This window comes from Parambassis ranga, chromosome 2 (genome assembly GCF_900634625.1).
Source record: "Parambassis ranga chromosome 2, fParRan2.1, whole genome shotgun sequence".
In the NCBI taxonomy this organism is placed as follows: Eukaryota; Metazoa; Chordata; class Actinopteri; family Ambassidae; genus Parambassis; species Parambassis ranga.
In genome coordinates, this window is record NC_041023.1 from 13,486,742 (window position 1) to 13,508,047 (window position 21,306).

At 41.5% G+C, this 21,306-nt stretch overlaps 2 protein-coding genes across 2 annotated transcripts; one reads left to right on the plus strand and one right to left on the minus strand.

The window, feature by feature from the left end:
- Positions 1-431: 431 nt before the first annotated feature.
- On the plus strand, positions 432-1,794 carry smim12 (small integral membrane protein 12). The gene is made up of 2 exons (XM_028423823.1): positions 432-527; positions 1,299-1,794. The coding sequence occupies exon 2, from the start codon at positions 1,327-1,329 to the stop codon at positions 1,600-1,602; it is 276 nt and encodes a 91-aa protein (XP_028279624.1). The 5' UTR covers positions 432-527; positions 1,299-1,326; the 3' UTR covers positions 1,603-1,794.
- A 5,488-nt stretch (positions 1,795-7,282) lies between these two features.
- On the minus strand, positions 7,283-11,639 carry gja4 (gap junction protein alpha 4). The gene is made up of 2 exons (XM_028423777.1): positions 11,420-11,639; positions 7,283-9,777 (listed from the first exon to the last, which is right to left on the minus strand). The coding sequence occupies exon 2, from the start codon at positions 9,766-9,768 to the stop codon at positions 8,620-8,622; it is 1,149 nt and encodes a 382-aa protein (XP_028279578.1). The 5' UTR covers positions 9,769-9,777; positions 11,420-11,639; the 3' UTR covers positions 7,283-8,619.
- Between the last annotated feature and the right edge of the window lie 9,667 nt (positions 11,640-21,306).

The window sequence follows — 21,306 nt, forward strand, 5'->3', positions numbered from 1 at the left end:
ATGCCAAAGAGCACTTTTAAATAAAAAGACTTGGCACTTGAGGGCTTTATCATCTAAGAATGGTAGATCACATCACCAGTCCGCCATCTGGTGACAGATCTGTCAGCCTGTCACAAGTATTCCTTGAGAAGAGTGTTTGAACATACTAAAAGTGGTTCACAACTGTCACATGGATGTTATGTAAGAACACTTTCCCCTGTTTAAACTGAAAATATGCATTTAATGTCATTGGATTAAAGATTGAAAATATTAATAGTTACATTTAATATAATATCTCCCGAAACTTGTATATTAAAAACTTAAATTATTATATATTATATATAGGAATGCTTAACACGCCCTCACATTAGAAGATACGTAACATAAGTTGTTTTTTTTTCAAGTAGTACATTATTTTTACCACTAGGTAGCGCTAAAACACAGAGGAAAACAGCGTGGGCTCACCAGCCAATAGTGTTTAAGCAGGAAGTGTACAGGCCGTCGCACTGAAACTGCGTCACTGCAGCGCCAACGTGATAAGGAGGAAGGTGAGTGAAGACATGAAGCGAATTACAGCAATTTCATTATCTAAACATCTAGATAAACATCATACCTAGCGCTGTTTTACAAGTACAGTAGGACGGTTTAATCCACGTTGGTCAGAATGTAACGTTATCTTTCACTGTTACGTCTACCACCTTTTCGCGAAAGACAAAAGTTTTTTTTCGTAACTCAGCAATTATTTAGACATTTGTGAATTAGGGTTGGGGTTGCAGGTCTTTGGTTGCATAAATTATATACGTTTGGATCCAGTACAAAATTAGCTATAAAGTAATGTGGGTAATAATAACAAGGCTGTTTTTATAGAAATGCTTTGGATTATTGTTTCAGTGCTTCTTTCCGGGAGTCTGACACTAAAAAAATTAAACTTACAGTACCTCAGTTACTGCTGGCTGTTGAATCCGCCATTTGTTTTGTTGGCTATTTGTGTCGCTGATCAGTGGCAATGACAAGAGGGCACAGGGAGGACAGTAAGTCTTACTAAATATACCGTGAGGTGCTGAAAGTTCTCCTCCTGTTGATAATAATAATAGCTGCTGGCGGACAATAACAAAACTGTGACATTTAAATTATTTAGAACCAGTGGGGAAAAGTACAGTACATTGCCTTTTTTGTATTAGTCCAGTGCCCTTAACATTTTTCCTAAAACCATATCACAAACAGCCACGTAAGATGATATCCTTTAAATCTCCCTCAGCATGAAAATCTGCTGCCTCCTGTGACTTATTCTGTGTTTTACTCTTTCTGATTCTATATAGCATCTGGGAGCCAAAAGTGTGTGCAATCATGTGGCCTGTAATGTGGACAGCGATGCGGACCTACGCCCCTTATGTCACCTTCCCTGTGGCTTTTGTGGTTGGAGCTGTCGGCTACCACTTGGAGTGGTTTATCAGGGGCACACCTAAACCTCGAGAGGATGAGAAGGGCATCCAGGAACTGAGGGAGGAGAGGAAGCTGCAGGAACAAGCTGGAAAAGACAGCACCCAGGTGCTCAGCCTGAAAGAGAAACTGGAATTCACACCTAGAGCAGCACTGGACAGGAACCGGCCTGAGAAGAGCTAACCCACATCAGTGTTATAGACTTGCCCTTTCTCTGCTGGAGGGCTGGTGGCAGTGGGATCAAGGAGGTTAACCAGAGGGCATGATCACACCTCCTTCACTTCAGTCTACTTCCTCAGCTGTGACTCCCTTTGTCTGGGTGAACACTGGACATTTGTAGTAGCTGGAATATGATTTAAAATCTTCCAAACCTTCTATGTGCTTGGTGTCATTCTCTTACTACACTGTTGATGGTTAGCATGCTGGTCTGTGCATTGATCAATAACTAAAGAAAGCCACCACACCTAAGACCCTTTGGATGTTCAAACATGTGATTATAGTGTGGTTATAGATTTGTCCTCTCAACTGCCAGCATTGTTTTATTTTAATCTAATTGTGGCACTATGACAGTTTTAAGTATGACTTTGTTATTAAGTCACTCAGATGTCATTTCATATAAAATGATTTTCAGCCACATCCATGTCACAGTGTTTTCTATATAGTAAGAAAGGACTTGTTGTGAACATAAAGGCTGAGAAAACAGACAGGCCTTTGTGTTGGTTCTTTTTAGCCTTTTGATGTTGTGTGACAGAATAAGCCGGCAGTGTGGGAGGTCTCTCAGGATGTTTAAGCTGCTTGGTTGTATTGTTTCCAACATGTACACCACACTTTCATTTTAGAAAGTCTGGACTGTTTGCACACTAAAAGTTAAGTTATGTGCGTTAATAAAAAAATGTGATGAATAAAAAAAATGTGCCCTGGTGATATTTGCAATTCCTGTCAAGGAATTTATTCCAACAAAACAATTACATAAAACTAAAGAGTTTCACTTTTTGTGTTGTGGCAGCATTGTTTCACATTCAGGTGATCATGAACAAATATGTCCCCCTCATTATTTTTGAAACAATACCAACTGCCAAGGACAGAAAGTAACATCAAAGTTGAAGGAAGGAAGTAATGAGTCTGCTAGATCAGCTTCACAAAGGAAATGATTTTGAAGGGAAGTCACAAACCCATTCACCTCTTGAATGTGACTTCTGGACAATTTGGTGATCTTAAGATCAGTTTAAAGAAAAGTCTGATTCATGTACTGAGTGAAAGTGAAAATGATAATCTAGTTTTTATTTGTATCGACATGGAACAAAATGTAAAACAAAGGGAAATGAGTTTGTTTAATAGAAATGTGATTACAAATACATTTTTTTTCATTTGAAATGATCTAATGCCGAAAGAATATATGGTCAAGTTTAAGGGTTAGTACTCCTTTTGATTGTTTTTTTTTTTAAATATATATATTTTTTGACATTTTTTACTAAAAATTAACCCAAGCTTGGATCAAGCTTTAGCTGGCAGATGGCCTAACATTTGCCTCTAGAATACTCTGTTATACGGATGAGTTTATGGTCGACTCGATGACTTCAAAGTGCAAGTTGTCCAGGACCAGTGCTGCGAAACAGGCTCAAATCATCACCCCTCCCCTATGGGCATGATTTGTTTCTGCCATAAATGCATTGTTTGGGAATTTGAGCATTAAGACCAAACAACTCCACTGTGGTTTGACCTGTCTATGAGATTGTTCCACAAGTGTTGTGGTTTGTGTAGATTAACATTAAGAAACCTTTATTAGTCCCACAATGGGGAAATTGCATAGATGCAGCTTTGTGAATCTCAGTCATAGTTCCATGTGCTTTTTAGACAGAGGAGGTAGTCTAAAAAGCACATGGTAGAACAAACCAACGTGTTCAGTCCACCCTCCCTCCTCAGAGGGTTGACAACTGTCTTGAATGTCACTGTAGAACACCAACTTCTTTGTAAATGGTTTTATACACCTTTCCAGATCAATATGCTGCAACAACTGCTCTCCTCACTGACTTTGACACTGACATTGTGTTAACACACATCTGAATGTTTAAGAGCAGCAACCTGCCAAGAAGCTTTTAAAGAGGATTTCTCACCCGCTGATGATCAATTCATCAAGGGCTGATGATCAGTACCACCTGCTGCAGCTCACCTCATTAAATCCCATGGAAGCAGTAACTGGATACTTAGTAGTGACCGCATTTTGTTTTCTGTTTTTCTTTATTTTTGATAAATAAATAATGGCACGACATGGTGATTTTATTTGCCAAGACAAAACAATTAAAAAGAGAGGGTACTCACTTTTTAATATCCTGAGTGCTGAATCAAAATGACCTTTGACCTTCCTGTGAAGGGACAGACAGAGACAGAAATAGTTTCAACATATTCAGTCAATGTTGTTATTACTTTGAAGACGGTTCAGGAAAACACTGACCTCCATTATCAGAAGTCATCACAAACACTGACCTTCATCAGGAGTCATTGATAATGAAGGGTTTGCCTATAAATTTTCCAGTGTGAGAGAACTAAATTAGACAAACCGCTTCAAGAAAACTCTAATGATTATTTTGTTGACATGTTACTCGAGTCCAATGCCTTTCCTGCGTTAACTAATGGATTTCACTTTCTCAATGGAAAAACTTTTCCAGCATGCCAGGATAAGATGTTACTCCGCCAGCTTGTGAAATGGGAAAGATTCTGAGGACCAGATTTACATTGGCAGCCAAGTGGTAAATATTATGCTATCGGCAGCCATCGGCCTCTACTTCCCCTCTTAAGCTTTGCTATCAGTGGAATGACCGGCTCCACTGCAGTGACCCAGGCTGCACATGTTTAGAGTTACAATTACTTCAAGCTGTTGGAAGTTTCCATTTGAAACTAGTGAGGATGTAGAGGAGAAGATGAGGGTGCAGCTAAATTCTCCTGTGAATGCGGTGTGTTTAGGTGTGTGTGTGTATACTCCTGAAAATGATTTGGAGGACAGGTTGACCGTCTAACAATGGCCCAGGCTCAGAACTGGACAGTACTGTGGGAACCGGGGTCTGAAGCTCCTGGGAAAGGAGGGGGATGCTGGGAGGTGCTCCATTGTTCTTGCTGGATGATGGGGATAATGGAGTGATGCAGGCTGTTCACTTTATTATTTTTTTTAAGGAGGTCCAATCCAACATCCTGAGTGGACAGACTGGAGACGGTGTTCCCACTGCTGCAGGAACAATAGAGCTGTCTGCCTGCTAGAGGGGTACCACATCCCTCTGTTAAACAACCGCACAAACACACACTGAATCCAGGAATACAGGTACTGCTGCATACCTACTGTGTAAACTGACAAAAGCCCAAGTATAAACACATGGAGTGGCTCATACTTGAATGGGAAATCACATAGAATAACATTTTAAAAAATGTTTAGGTTAGTTTTGCAAATGCATAATTAAGTCTGTGGTCTGTCACTGCCTGCAAATCTGATGCTGATGAAAGTGTATGTAGCCATCATATAGCTACACAACAGAAAGGTATAGTGTGACCAGCAAATAACCCATAACAGTAAATGTACCGCCCCACCCTGTATACAAACACACAAATCTCTATGAGCTATAAGTGGCACTGGCTCTCTTAATTGACTCCAGCCACACAGCAGGCGCTGTACCCATTTCCTCTGATCCTTCGCAGGTCTTTGATTTGTCGGCCATGACATTAGTTTAACAAACACAGGGGAGTCGGGACCAAACAATGCAACAATGCCCACTGCAGCCCCCATTGTCAGGGTGTACAATCCTCCACAGCCAATCCCCTGGGGAGAAACAATACTGGAACAGGAAACAGATACAGACCCACTTCCTGTCCAAGCGTTTAAATTTAGGAACCAGTCAAAGCATTTTGTGTTAAGGACTGGGTGCATGAACGTGACATTGTTATGGATACGGAGAGAGTGGTGTGTCGGCATTGTGTGCATGGAAGTGAGCTAAAGAAGTTGGCACATGTGGATGTTAACAGTAGACTCTTAAAAGTGGTCTTTGCAAGGAATACTATATTAGTAACATTACGTAACTTTATTGACCTCATCCGCCCTGTAGCCGCTATTTAAAGCTCTGCTGGTCCTGCGTTTATCTAAGTGTGGATGTGAATGTCTGAGTTTTGTGAAGTGAGGTAGTATTGGTCATTCCTAACTTCTTGAGAAAGAGTGTGCAGTACTTTTGTGTATGTTTGCCTTGTCTGCCCCTTCAGGGTGTTTCCTTGTGATACACAGGAGTTTCTGCAGTACAGCTGGCAGGAAGTCCAACAACAGATCAGCCTAACATACACTGTAGTGTAGGTGAACCCTTTAAAATCCCTCCAGAGGTTGGGCAAAGCTCTACAAGAGAAGAGTTGCTTCCTTCGGGGCATGACAGTTCGCCCTTTCTGCACCACCTGCTGAAGCCTGGAGGACACTTGATGGGACTGCATTATAATCTGTGTGCGCAGTTGTGTGTGTGTGTTTGTACCCTTACTCATCTAACCGCAAGATTCCCTATCTTACTGTGTGATCAGCGGCATGTGGCTTCACCCACAGAGTGAGGAAATGCATCAGCAGTGACTTCAACAATGTCAGGAAGCACGGTCAGAATGGCATCTGATCCCTGAGGTTCCCTTTGAGGATAACCTGCCTCACAGATACAGCTCTTCCTAACTAATGACTCCCCATTCAGTTTATTTTCACAGTTTTACACAAACAAACATCTCCATTGTCAAACTTCTATTGAAACATCCTTTAAAGACACCGGTTCCCTGATTGGTAGAGCTGACTGTGGGAAGCAGTCTAGACATAAATAGTATAGTAATCAAATCATCCTATTTGTGTATCCATAACATGAGTTTCATCTGGCTTCTCTGGTAAGAAAAAATGGCAGGCAGAGCAAATAACCTGCACTGATGGCTGTTTGCATCATGTAGGTTTATACCTGCTTTACTCAACAGGAGGGTGAAAGTTTAGTCTGCGAAAAAGGCGAGCAGGGCATTGAGTTTTTTCCGGCTTGATTGGCAATAAGTAAGATAGTGCAAAAGGGATCTCCTCTGTTCTGCTGCTGGCTCCGGTTGGTAGCAGAGAGGGGGCACGATACAGGCCGCCCATGTGCAATCTGTTCCGTGACCCTCTGGCTTTTTGTGAAAACAAAGACATGAACAATTACATGGACCCGTGCACGCCAGTGCGGCCTGAGATAACAAAGGTAATACCAGCCAAGTGCTTTTTGAACAGGCATTAAACTGGGCAGCTTCAGCAGGCTGTTTGGATTGCTTTCCCAACGGTATCGGCCAATTTATCCTTGACACAGGCCTACAATAAAAACACAGAGAGGGCTGAGAAACAGCCTTCCTATTATTATTGTTATGAAATGTTCTTCAGTTGCTTGTTGCAGTTCTTATTTGACCCCCCACACACATACACACAGTTCAAGCTGTCAGTAGTATGAGAGCCTGGCTCACTTAAATTTCCCATTAACCCCCCTTCCTGCCATAGATAACGGTTATCGTTATGGAGACAGTTCAGTAAATTGCTGGAAATGAGTGCTGCAGCTACATCTCTGAAAATGACATATGGCTGCCTCCTTTCAGAGTCTGGGAGAGCACCTTTGTGGAAGGTGCTGAGTTTGGGGTTTTATCAATCGCTTGTCACAAAAAACAGCATTAACAGTCAGGAATCTCCAGGGGACATTAAATTCAGCCAGCGTAGAGCGTTGTTCCACCTTGTATGAACTTTTATTGGCATATAAGCGATGTCCTTTTTTCCCCTGTATAGGCAGAACTACAGATTTAAAAACAAATCAAAGTTATTTCTCTCCCCTCAGGAGATTAGGCTCATAATACCCTGTAGGATTCATCCACACCTCTGTCTTTCTATTTATTTTATTATCTCTCTCTCTGGTGTGATTCACTTCCTCTCTATTATGGCAGTATTTGGATAGCACAGAAGCACACACCCCATAGAAACCTGTATTCACCAGGTCCATTTAAAGTTATCCATGTCTGTCCAGATATATAATGTATACAGTACATATGATGGAAATTACGATGCCACAGTAAAGCTGACCTTTGACATGCATAATGTCATCATATGAATTTGGCTTTTGACCACTGCATTTTAATCAGGTTATCCTTAGAAATTTTGTCTTTTTAAGGTAACAAATTAGCAAGCACAGGCATATATATATAAATCTCCGTTATCTACGCAGCCGTGTCATATATGTGTTTTGTGAGTCAATTACACACCAAATCAGCAAAGAGCAATCATGTAAAACCTATATCATCAAATGACCATCATTAATAATTCATACAACTTTATTTTTCTCTAAATAATAAATATTAACACTTGCAAAGTATCTTAAATACAACTTTCACATAAGTAGTAATTTCCTTTCTTTGTATTTGCACATTTCTGTACCGCTTCTCAATGTGCAATCACTAAAGCAACCTCTTCCCTCATTTTCAAACTTTGTCTCTCCTTCTCTCCTCATAGCTAAACTATCATGCTTCCTGCCAATGATCAGTCACGTACAATCCTGCAGTTCCCATGGTTTGGCTCCCCTTCTCTTCCTAGTCAAACATCCCAAAACATAAGTGACCAAAAACTGCACTGGGTGAAAGGGGGAAATTACTGTATATTGTGTGTGTGCATGCATGCGTGCGTGCATCATCCACTCAGTCATTATTCCTCTGGGAGTTGAGCAGGGATCCAGAGAGCAGTACATTCCACAGTGTGGACAGAGCCACTGGAAGAGGAGGAGGGGGACTTCAAACAACCTCAGGGGTTACAGTGTCTCAGAGGAACATGCTTACATCTAGCTCTGCTGCGTCCCCCCCACCCTTCCTATAAACACTCACACAGTAGCCCCTCTGCAGACCAGTGTTCTTACTCTTTTTTTCCCCACTGTCACATTCAGCGCTGAAAGTCATTAAATCCAACACGAAGGCATCTTATGACTTTAATCTTCTCTTATTGTGGACTCTCATTTTCTTTGCCTTAGGGGGTGTTTTATTTTGAATAGGTCTATTTATCTGGTAAATCTCTGTTTGAATGTCAGCCTGCTTTTGAGGCGTTGACTTCACAGTGCAATTGCTGTTCTTATTCATCCCCCTCCAGCACCATTTGACCTCTTAAGATCCACTCCTGATAGTCAAGTGTCATGTGTAGTATTACACCCTCTGACTGCATTATACATAATGTTTTTGTTTTGAGTGTCCCTTATGGGCACCCTTACTATTTTTCCCTGTGTGGTGTGTGTGTTTCTTATGGTGAGCTCGAGGGAAATGTGTAGTCCTCATAGCCTCCATGCAGTTCATATAACTTGGAAGCACGTCATTCCCAGCTTCCCCAGGTGCACAGTGCACTTCTATCGCCATGTCCCCGTAGCTCTCGCAGGGGCTGGGGTAGCAAACAGTCTCACCATGCACAGGGAGTTGGACATGTGTCCCTACGTCGTAAGCCTGTGCCATTTCTGTGTGGACTTCTGTAGCATCTTGTAGGGCTGGTAGTTGCTTGGGCCGAGGTAAGTGCTGGATACGGTAGCGTTTCTCAAGCCGATGAGAGATGGCAAGCTGAAGTAGATGTAAGAGTTCAACAAAGTTGAGAAAAAGGGAGATGGCAGCGATCACCTGAGTGTAGATGGTAAAGATGGTCTTCTCTGTGGGCCGAGAGACAAAGCAGTCCACTGTATGAGGACAAGGGAACCCTGTGCACTCAAATTTAGGGACAACAAAGAAGCCGTCATAAAGGAACCAGAGGCCGACAATAAAGCTAACCTCCAGGAGGACTTTCACCAGGATGCTGAAAGTATACACACCGAGCAGCCGGCCTTTCAGTTTTGGAGCCTCAGGAAGAGCTCTCTCAGTTTTTCTACCTTTCCCACCACTCTTTTCTTTCTCTTTTTCATCCTTATTGTCTTTAGTCCTGCTAGTATCCTTTGTTTCTATTACAATTTCATTGTTATTGCTTCGACCACCGCCTTCCTCTGCCTGCATCCCATCCTTAACCTCCTCTTTCTTCTTTTCATTCCCAGCCCTTATAGCCACATATCCAAAGTAGAAGATGGTTGGCGTGGAGACGAAGATGACCTGGAGCACAAAGTAGCGGAAGTGGGATATGGGAAAGGCTCTGTCGTAGCACACAGCTGTGCAGCCAGGCTGTCGGGTGTTGCAGACAAAATCTGCTTGTTCGTCATCCCAGGCGGATTCAGCAGCAGTTCCCAGGACCAGCATGCGAAACAGAAAGAGTACAGTAAGCCAGACGCGGCCAATGTTTGTTGAATACTCCTGGCCCTCCTCCAGCAGGTGCTCCAGGAAGGACCAGTCAGCTCTGGACATCCTCTGCTCCTGGTGGTAAATAAATAAGGAAAACAAGAGAAAAATTAAGGTAAACCAAGCAATGAAGGACCTTTAGAATGAACTTTCCATCAGGCTCCATTGACAAAAACACATATTTCACCATTAGAGAACATGGGAGCAACTAGTTTACAGGTGTGGAACTCTGGCTGTCTTGCATGTCAACAACTATCTACTATAAGTAAAACTTGTTTATGGGTAAGAAGCTCAAACAATCCCACCTCAAAAACCAAGCTAACCCTGAAAAGCTGTGGATTATTACCGAGGACGCTAAGGAAGTGCTTTACTGATGGACATGTACAAATCTGGACACACATATAAGATTTATATTTACACAGCTGTATGATTTGCCCCTCTTACAGGTCAAGTTATAGGTATTAGCAGTTTACCCATGATCCCCTTTACTGTTGCATTGCTGAGCATTTTAGCTTGAATGTAACACTTAACACCTAGTTGATATATTTTATTTCCATTACGAAATCTCCATGCGTAAATGAGCTCAGTTTCTCCAACCTTTTCACTATAAAGGTGTCTTTTATTTTTATGCTGAGAAACATGTGGCTGCAGCCCCTTATTAGTTCTTCCATGAGCTCACAGTGCTGTTAAGGTGGTCTCCAACTCCTCATCATCTAGATGTAAAAAGCACGGCTCCCATACACTTAAAGAAACTAAAGCAAAACCATATGGTGCCAAAGTTAGCATTTAATATGAATGGAATCAGGGTGAATGTTCACTTTTCACAGAGTTAATGAGGCCACTCAAACTATTACATTATACAAAAGATGGAGATTTCAATTTTATAGCCTACAACAATACAGTGATTACACAGCATTATCATAAATGTCATAAGTTATGGAAGGGGGGGTTGTTAAATGATGCATTCAGTGGTCTGGAACCTCAACACACACACACATACATCTGAATAAACATCCTGCTGGGGGGAGTCGCTGCACTGCTTTGACACTTGTCTATTTGTTTATACAACTCATGTTTTTCTGTTTATTCTTCCCTGCTGAGAGAGAGAGAGAGAGATAAGCAAACTTATCCAACAGTAAAACTCTTCTGACAGGATGAGACAAGACAATGGTCTGTGAGGGATTCTGAACGCGCTGAACAGGCACAAAAATAATAACAAAAATATATATATCTGGTCCTGATCCTCTTTCGGGAGTGATTGTCTCGAGGATTGGTGTTATCACTACAAAACACACCACAACATATCAACAGACTAGTAGCAGGTCAATAGGAGATAGAAAAGAGCCCAAAATAAATAGTATATTATATAAATCTTTTCTAACTGGGCTGATATTACATTAAAAAAACACTATAAAAACGTCATCAGTGCCACAGATGTCTAGTTTTAAACCATTTCCAGCCATGTTTATGACCACACGTTTAATCCAAATAAAAGCACAAAGTGGGCCAAATAAAACTTTAAAAGTTAAGACTCACTGTAAAAAGAACACAAAAACTAAACTAATAAAAAACAAAGGGGGATCATATCCCAGCAGTGTAAATTTTATCCTGATATGTGTGAAGATTAAAAGCTCAACTCATTTACACACAGAGGATTCTGTACGCTGTTATTTGTCGTCTGATGTGATTATTTTCTCTCTTGGATGAGGTCTCCTACCTTTCTCTCTCGTGAAGCGGGCTCTGTCTCCTCACTGGCTCTCTGGATTCAGCACTGAGCGTCCCGTTAATGTCACCTCCGCTCTCCCTGGCGGCTCTGCGCTCGGTTTGTGTTGCCCCTTCTTTATAAAAAGAATCGATGTAATCGGAAAAAGTGGGGAGAACTTTCCCATGGCTGCTTTCTCTGGCCCTCCCTCAGGAACTTTCGTCCAGGAAATGGGATGGATGAACTCAAAGCAGTTCTGCTCAGCTGCGCACGGGTTTAACTGTTGTTTAAAGGCCACCAATTTGCATTAATTGCACGGGAATGTCGCTTGCCTTCGGTTATTCAAAGGTTGCTGAGGCTTGGAAAGTAATTCAGGCATGAATGGGCAATAAAGTGAAAACACAAAAAGTGTTTACTTTTTACCTCAAACCAACTAAAACCAGTTTGTACAGTTAACAATTATACATCAGCTTTTATTATTGTATAATCAGTATTTGTAATTTCCTAATGTAGTCTTGTAGAGCACTTCAGTGAGTAGAGTTGATCTGATTTTATCAGCAGGCTCCTGTAATTTTCCACTAGGCCACACAATGGCGCCAGTCACATTATTTCTCTGAGGCTCATGACGTTCATTTCAATGAAGCAACGTAAGTGGCTGAAGTACGTCCTCGTTTGAGTTGCAGAATTTGTTGCCCTAATTATTAGAGATGCACATTTAAATATTATCCAGTGATTTTATAATACTGAATTTGTGTGATTGCATATAAAGAGTTTATAATTATTATTATTTACGCATTGTATTATTTTTATTTACGTATATTATTATTATTATTATTTTTTATTTTTTTTTGGGGGGGGGGTACATCTTACACCAATGTAACAATCTGAGATGTGTGTGTGTGTGTACTTGAATCATTTATCAATTGCACAAGATTCAGTGTGAGGTATTTTTTATCCGTGTGTACCACCAGAACTGTTTGAAGACAGGCTGAGTGCAGATGTCTGCACAGTCTCATATAAAAGGAAACTGCTCAGACTTTCAGAAAGGAAAGTTCAGAGTTAGGGGCAGGAGGGCCTGCTAGTCTTGTAAAAACACACACTTTGCTGCATTTTCAGCTATAGCGCAATATGTTTGCTCATACATCAACTGTGTGCAGCAAGATCTCACCTTTATTTTGTGTTTATTTGAAAGTCTGTGGGCCGTCTAGTCTTTTTTCAGTCAGGAACCCAGACAGCGGGGCTGGCTGTGCACAGGCTTTGTTTGCAGACGTGTGGTTATAGTGAACACGAGCTAGATCAGACTGTTCAGAATCTCCTACTAGTACAAATAATAATGTAAAACCTTGAGGCGGTATACTGGAAGATGACTCCGGTATCACTGCATCGTTGCATGTTTTTGAAACAAGCCTTTCTCCTGTGGAGTATGCAAACAGAATATATAAATAAAATGTTGCTGGCAGTTTAGTTTTCATATTTTAAATAAACTTTTCTCAAGTGAGGCTGCTCACTGCTATAAGCATTAAAACCCAAGAGCCCGCTCGTGTCACCAAGAAATTGAAAATGTGATTCATTGCAAATGATCTTACACAAATTCAAAAAGCACTCATAAAACTGTAAAGCACCAGTTCATAGTTTCATGCACCAACCCAGCTACTTTATGACCAGCGTGGTTATCACCCTCTGATGACACACTCAGTCAAATGAAAGTTTGTGCAGAGGAGTCATCTCCTCACAGTCGTCCCCAATCATCCTTGTGAGATCATCATGTGTCTATATGCAGATTATGAATACAGCCGGTCCATCTTCTTATCTGCAGCACATAGCAGACCCTTAAAAAAAGGGGGGGGGGTGTAAATTGACAGTGAATCATCCTGACAGATCAGCGTCTTGCTCTTTTCATTGGCCATTACATGCGTAGATGAGCTGTGAGGAGGGAAGTGAGAACAGCCGACAGGGAGTAATGGAACCGTTTCTATTCAGACGCCATCCCATGTTAGGACCATTCCTCCCTGCTGTTACAGTTATCAATGAAACTAATTGCCAGCTTCAGCTTGGATCAATTCCTCACAGTCAGACACATTTTATCATTATATTTTATGGCTGATTCAGTCCTGAGTCTACATCTGCCGACTCAATAATACAGATAGAATGGCTATAGGAACACTTGTTCAAGGATGAGTCAAAGTCTTTTTAAAACTTGTTAAAACTACCTGCAGATGTATGTATGTGTTAAATTGAAGCAACAAATAAAACAATCCATTTGCTTGGCAGCCTAGATAAAAAAAAGTACTGACAGCCAACAAATCAGACCCATGTTTGTTTTGTTGTTGTTGTTATGGTATTTTTTTAACTTAAATAAATAATAGAGGGAGTGTTAAATAACCCTTCAGCGCATTTTCTCTTTGCCCTCTGGCATAATGTGGTTCTGTGGAGTTGGAACTACTGTGTCAAAGTTGGTTCATGGTGCCCAGAGGGTGAATCCAGTTTTTTTTCTTGACTTTTCCTGTAGAGTACAACCATCTTCCCTCATCTAGTAAAATATCTCAGTCTCATCTCATAGACAGGTGAGCACTATGTTTTATGAAGACATTCATGGTTCCCTGAGGATGAATTTTAGGGCATTTTCAAACCTAAAGGTAATCTGCTCACTGTGTGTTAGCTTGCACACTTGGAGACCCCCCCCCCATTTCTGCATTATTGTTGATTTCACAAATAAAACCTGAAGCATAGTGAGAATATTTACCACACTTTTAAGGTTAAATGTGGGACAAAACTGAATCAATCAACCCCGTTAAAAATGCCACAGATGTAATATTACCTGTTTGACGGCTGACTTTTCATCCCAAACCTGCAAAACTAATGGCATTCCTATCAGGCTCAAATTCTGGATTCGTGCAAGTTAGCAAATTAGCATGCCAAATTCAGAAAAGGAGCATGACGCTATTGATGTGTTAGCTTTTAGCTCAAAGCACCACCATTCCCAAGTACAAGGCACAGAGTCATTTATGCATGTGCTCTTGTAATAAGACCGACTGCTTTCATCTTCTCCAGGAGGAATATACTGTATTTGTTTTAAGCCTCTTCTGGAAACGAGTCTTGTATAAAAATGAATTTGTATTAGGCTCAAAAATAGATTGTGCTCCATATAAACATCTTTATGTTTTCCACACAAAGACGTCTCAGCAGAACAACAAAGTTCTTGTGACATGTCATATGCAAAATTAATCTGCACGACTCAGGAGAAGAAAAGCGCAGTTACATTACGTGACAGAGTGCGGCGTGTCTGTATCATGTTAGGGGATGGGGGTGGAGGCGTTTGCATAGGGCAGATAAGGGAGGACGGACTCTCTCCCTCTTTGGCTGTATCAGTCTGTCACGTTAACAGTACATTTTCAGCACAGAAAGCAGAGTGTGTCTATCAGTGCCGCCTGGTTAGTAAAGATGTCAAAGCTACATGAGCTATGGGCTTTGGGCGCCACAGCTTTGCATGTTGTTTGATGAAATATGCATGACACACTGGCAGAGCTGTAGATCTTCAGAAGTGATGTGGATATATATATATATATATATATATATATATATATATATATATATATATATATATATATATATATATATATATATATATATATTTAAACTTTATGTCGAAGCCTAGATGCTGATGGGAGAAGTGTGATGGAATGACTCTCACATGAGCAGAGACTGTGACATTACCTCTGTGCTAAAGAAACACAAATCTACTTCTTTGTTATTGTTTTAGTTATATAAAATTACTTCTATCACATAGTCTCACTGTTAAAACCAGGCTCCATATCCAATCTGTGGGTCATCTAAATCCCCATGTGGCATTCTTACTGTGTGTCTCCCAGCCTTATTACGCTGAGGGACCACTCCCCTGACAGCCGCTATTGATCTCAGCCAGCTTGGAGCGATGCCATGAAAGTGCACATTGGCAGCTGATGACAGCTTTATTAGAAAAGGAGGACAAGGCGGATCAGCAAGTTTCCCCACATCAAAAAGCCCAAAGGGGATGAACCAGGGGTAGAGCTCATCACGTTTGTTTGGAGGGATCAATCGAGCAGCCGGGTTTTTTTTGAAGGTGATCAATTCGTGTTGTCCAGTGAGGATAATGCACTCCGACCACAGGTAAATCCTAAATGGAAAACCTTCTCCTGGGTATTTATGTTATACTGGCACTGGCAGAAATTCAAAAACTGTCACTGCTGTACTGATTTATCAACAGATAGGAAACAATGTATCCAATGTGCATCAAAGTTTCTGGCAAAGACTTTTTCCATTATAAAGTAATAGAAAAAATTACTTCGTGATGGTTTATCCACATGGTTGTGTGGCCATGGCAGTGCAAAGCTTATTTTACTATAATCTTCAGATGGTGTGACTACAAAGGTTAGAGTTTTTTCCACAGATTGATTCTTCTGGGAAATCCATGCATGGCCAACACTTGGACTGTAAGAGCAAGTAAGTTTTTTTTTTCTCCTACGTTTCCATTGCAGAAAATCACATTTCCAATTCATACTGTTACCGTGGCAATTCAGCACTTCAATCACCAAATCCTTTCAGAACACTAGTCTAGTTTTTTTTCAGGAAAGAGGACAAAAAAAACAGAACACAAGCAGTGGGTTGTGAAACAAGGTCAGGGCCTGGTGACATCTGGCTTTAGCATAGTTTGGACAAGTGCTAATGAAGATACAAACAGATCTGCTGGCAGGCCTGTGAAGCAGGTGGCGCAAAAGGCTGAGCTGTAAACGATTCCTCTCTGGTGATGAATGCCCTGTCACATACATGAGAGAGGTAGGGGCGCGTGCTGTGGCGTTGTGAAAAGTAGATATTACACCACAATCCAGTGAACCAATAAATATTCCTTAGGCTGCCTTCCATGGGGAAAGAGGGGGGGGGAGTACAGATACTTCATTGATGCAGGGAATTGGTGTGTCATGGCTGAGAACGAAGGGGACAACACAAACATAACGAACTTAATAATAAGCTAATTTTCTTAATGTACTCAGGGAGACACTTATAGCAGTGCTCGGAGGCAAGTGTCGCATGTCAAGTGTACAGACTTGATGTGTTTAATCAACATAACCCCTCAGGAATCACTTTGTGACAGCCAGACTTTCAGGGTTGGTGTGTGGGAGCATGTGAGTGTTTCATGCACGTAAGCAGTTCCCAAACATCACCCTATAAAGCTGTTATCAAAGACAGATATGATCGCATGGCTGATAGTGTGACAAGTTTAACACCAGAAATGACACTGAGCAGAGGAGTCCTCGACTCTGATCTCACCCACACTAATATCCTGACAACACAACCTTCCCTCAGCAGCGGTGGTGAGATCAGCTAATAAGCGCACACAGTGGCCTGCATCAGTGTCACTGACCATGGTGCTGAAACTGCAGCTCTTCCTCAACACTGCTATGAAATCAATAGGGCCGTTTTTTTTTTGCACATGATAATTCATTACAAATAAAACTCACTATCTGTGACAGAAAAGTTTTCTTAACTACAGGAAGACGGCGAGTTGCTGCGGCAGTAAATTAAAGTGTGAGTAAAATTCAGTATGATTGCTGGTGGGTGAAAACAACAATTAAAACAGCAAACTAAGCAGTAAAACAATTCACTATAGTCTCAGGGGGGAAACTGTTTTTACTAGACCTGCAACACATTACATCTGAATGTAGCTGCTTATATATCATGAATATTCATTAGCTTTGAAAGAGGGGCATGTTAAGATGTGTTTAGGTGTTTTTTAAGCTCTGCAAAGTGTAAGCCTGACTCTGCAGCATGAAGATATTAACACCAGAGGCAGTGCGACTCTCCTCTAGAAAGGATAAATAAACATAGGTGGACACACACCTAGCTGATAAAACACATGGTGCTGTAGCTGACTGCATGTTTGCTGAGCCCCACATTGTGTGGGGGGGCTCTTTATTAACAAAGCAAGGGAAATAAATCTAGATCATTAAGTTTCCAATCGAGCAATAAAACACTTATGAAATGGCCTTAAGGTCTATTGAAAACAAGTCTTTATTTCCACTGTTTTGCTCTCCCTCTCTCCCTCCCTCTCTCTCTTTGCTCTGACCCATTTTACAGTATAGCTACAGTATACAGTTAAGTGCTTGACGTGATGTCGTATTCATAACGGGCGGCTGTGCTGCAATCCAGGGCGAGATCTTTTTGCCTTATGAAATCTGTGCGTGCCAATAGGCCACATTTAAATTGATTTGGCCTATTTACGTTTGACTCTCAAATGACGAGCCAGTTGAGCCAATTTTAAGTAGATGTTCAGAATGTGTCTTCACTAAGTCACTTTAAATCTGACTTAAATATTTTTGTTGCTTTTTTTCACATGATCATCTAACCATAAATTGGAAATATGTGCTGTATAGGCTGCCTGAGGTAAATGGAAACATGGATCACTCGGTTTTAATAAAGAGAAGACAATGGCTTGAGAGATTGATTCATTTGCAGTGTGTTTGGCCCCTCCTAGAGCAGAGGAGAGGGGCCGCCGAGGATCCCACGGACCAATCGGTTGCCGGTAATATTTCAGTTGAGAGAGAGAGAGAGAGAGAGAGAGAGGCACCGCTTTCTCCCACTGCTGTTTCTCCATCCTCTGTTCTCCACACAGCGTTCGTGTAGCTGTGGACTAGGCGTGTGTTTCTGTTACTCTAACGCAGTGAAGACGTCGAACATAAAGCTCCACTTCAAGGTAAGGAGTCTGCTAAAGCTTTTGGATGTGGTGGAAATAAGAAAAGGTTGTAGGTGCCCCCCTGTGCAAATGTTCTTCTAGCGCGTGTTGTGCATTCTGCGGGCTGTCATGTGGATCTTCTCTCCTGACTGTGTGGTGTGAATGTTGGTTTCTCCTGGCGCAGTCTTCCATTAAACATCAGGCACTGGTCGGTTGGCTGTCAGCGGGGCTTCCAGCTGTGTCAACTTGACAGGAGGAGGGGGGAGACAGAGAAGTTGCGACATTTGCGAACGCAGGACGACCTCCTCTCCCTCACGCACACACGCACGCTCATCACACAAAAGGAGCAACATTTCTTTGGGTGATAATGTAAACCACATATGGAAAACACGCGGAGATGTTGGCAATCACCGAGTTTCAGTCGTGCGTAAATGTTCGCTGACCGTAAAGGCGCGCGTTGCTCGTATGTGTGGTAGCTTTAGAGCTTGGATATGCAAGTGTTTGTGTGTGTGTGTGTGTGTCCCAGAGAGGAATTCGCGCTGCCTGCAGAAGTAGTGCGTTTACACTGCAAAGCGGAGGCGCACGGCGGTTTAATTAATCAAACGAGTGCCGCGTACAAGGCTTGGGACATAGAAGAGAGATGATTCCTCAGGACCACCCCGGTCCAGGAATCCCTCAGGGAGAGTGCTGCTGGAGGCGAGGTGGGGTCGACTATGATACGTATATTTATCATTCTATCTACACAAAGGTGATTAAAGGGAGGATTTTCCAAGCACAGTAGTCTGAAGGCAGGTTTGGCGCTGGTTTAAAGATGCTCGTTAGTTCCACATGAATTAGCCCCAGTTGCCGCCCCTTTTACTGTATCTGACAGCCGCTGCACAACAGCCCATCTTTTTTTTTCTTTATGATAGAGTGCTGGCTTGGATCATGAACATGGGTCATGTGATAAGGCATGTGCTGGGAATTCAGCTGGCATAAATGGAATCCATATGAAGTTAACTGAATGAATCCAGGCACCTCAGTGCCTTAATATGTGCAATGTAATGCAATACAGCAGCGCATCACTCTAACATGAAACCAGGTTTTACTGGATAACAGTGGAGCTTTGACCGATTGACTGTGGTTTTAGTGTCGATGTACTGAATTATTTAAGCTACACTAAAGCACCAGACTCTCAGCTTTGTAAATACTCTGCACTATATAACATTTTTTTGGTTCCCTTTAAAATGACTCAACCTGCGAGATGATGCTTGTGTCAAGAGTCTGTCCTGCTTCCACCAGTTTTGCAGGAGAAACTGGTTTCCACTGGCAACACCCTCAGTCAATCCCACTTTTCTGTCTGGAATCTGTCAGATGTAAAAATGCTGTAAGGAAGCCACAGGTTCTGTTTTACAGCAGGACATGGTACTCATTGTGTCTCATAAATGAAAAAAAGGGTTGGTGTGTCAGGACAGTAAATGATTACACAGCATAAAAAAAAACTGTTGAAGCGGAAAAGGACTTTTTGTTTGCAGCATGTTCTCTCACACTACAAAACACTGTATATCCTAAATGCTGAAGACATTCAATTTCTATTTGCTATGAAAATTCCAATTATAATTGTACCATCTTGTGCTGACTAGATACTGTTAAAATGATTGTTAAGCCCTAAAATTGATTGAAAATTGAGGCTCTGTGGGATGGACATTTCTTGCTGTGTGCATGTTTGCAACATGCATTACACAAATCCCATCCCTTTTCTTTTCACTGTTGCATACGAGGCTGAGTAATGATACTCCATCTTGATGGGCACATGGGAATTTAAGTGTTCATCTGTTTAAGGATGCTGCATGCTGCGATTTGCGGAGTGGGAACTGCAATACACAAACAGGTATCAGTGTGTTATTCTGTATAAGTACAGAAACAAACCCAAAGAGATGTAATATCCGAACATGCTTAATGGTAGCCAATATGTTCTTGTACAAGACTTAAGAGTCAAGTCTAGTGGCACTGCAAAGCTGTCTTATTCAGACCTGGCATGTTTTGATGGTATTCCCTACTTGACATCCATTAATCTGTTAATTCCTTTTACAGTAACTGATCTTAAAGCCACCTTGGCCACTCTCTGCTGTGATCCGCACGTCCACTGACATGTAAATGTTAAGCAAGTGTGATGTTTAGTCACACTCTGTGACAAGTTAGCTTTGGCTAATTAATAGCAAATAAACACAGACTTGAGGCTTATGAGGATGTTTAAAGTTAGGCTACAAATTACATATTTTTGAACATTTTGGACATGCCCAAAAGCCATTCCAATGAATTCTGAGGGGAATCTGAATGTGTTAAACATTTTCAAATGACTGAATGATTGATCCCGGTTCTATTCTGACTGGGGCCTTTCTGTGTGTAGTTTGCAAGTTCTCTGTGTGCCTGTGTGGGTTCTCTCCGGGTACTCCGGCTTCTTCCCACATTCCTAAAGAGGTGCATAGGTTAATTGGTGATTCTAAACTGCCCGTAGGTGTGCTTGTGTGTGTGAATGGTTGTTTGTCTGTGTGTCCAGGGTGTACCCCGCCTCTCACCCTAAGTTAGCTGGGATAGGCTTCAGCCCCCCTTCAGCCCCCCCCACCCTTAATAGATGATAGATGGATGGATGAATAAATTAAATAAATAAATAAAGCTGAGACAATAAAAATTTGCCAAAATAGTACACATGCAAAATTAAGAAAAGGCCAAACTAGGATGACAAAAAAAAAAAAAACGCTGGGGGAAAATTGGAATCATCCATCTTCTATAGATTCTATAGAATCGCTGATGATTCTATAGAATCTATAGAAGATTGATGGACTGATTCTATACAACATGAATCAAAACAATGTGTAGGGATCACAACCAAACGAACGAAGACAAAAAGCTGAAACAAGTATTAAGTAAACAGGAGGTAACAACACACCGGTGAACACAATGGTGGGGCATGCAATCACTGTGGAGGAAAAACCACAGGAAACTCAGACACACAAGTAAACTGGATTACCAAAATAAAAGTTCGACCGAACCAAGAACTTAAGAGAAATAGAAATAAACCAAGCTAGACATAACAACTTATTAAAATACAACATAAAAGAAGTCTAACTAAACTAAAGATCGTGACATCAGCAGGAATCTTCCTGTGCAGATATCTGTAACAAATTGTATAGAAATCCATCTACCAGCTGCTGAC

What these genes read in the sequence shown, in the direction of transcription:
- gja4 (XM_028423777.1), bottom strand. Translation starts at nt 9,768, where the DNA reads ATGTCCAGAGCTGACTGGTCCTTCCTGGAGCACCTGCTGGAGGAGGGC.
- smim12 (XM_028423823.1), top strand. Translation starts at nt 1,327, where the DNA reads ATGTGGCCTGTAATGTGGACAGCGATGCGGACCTACGCCCCTTATGTC.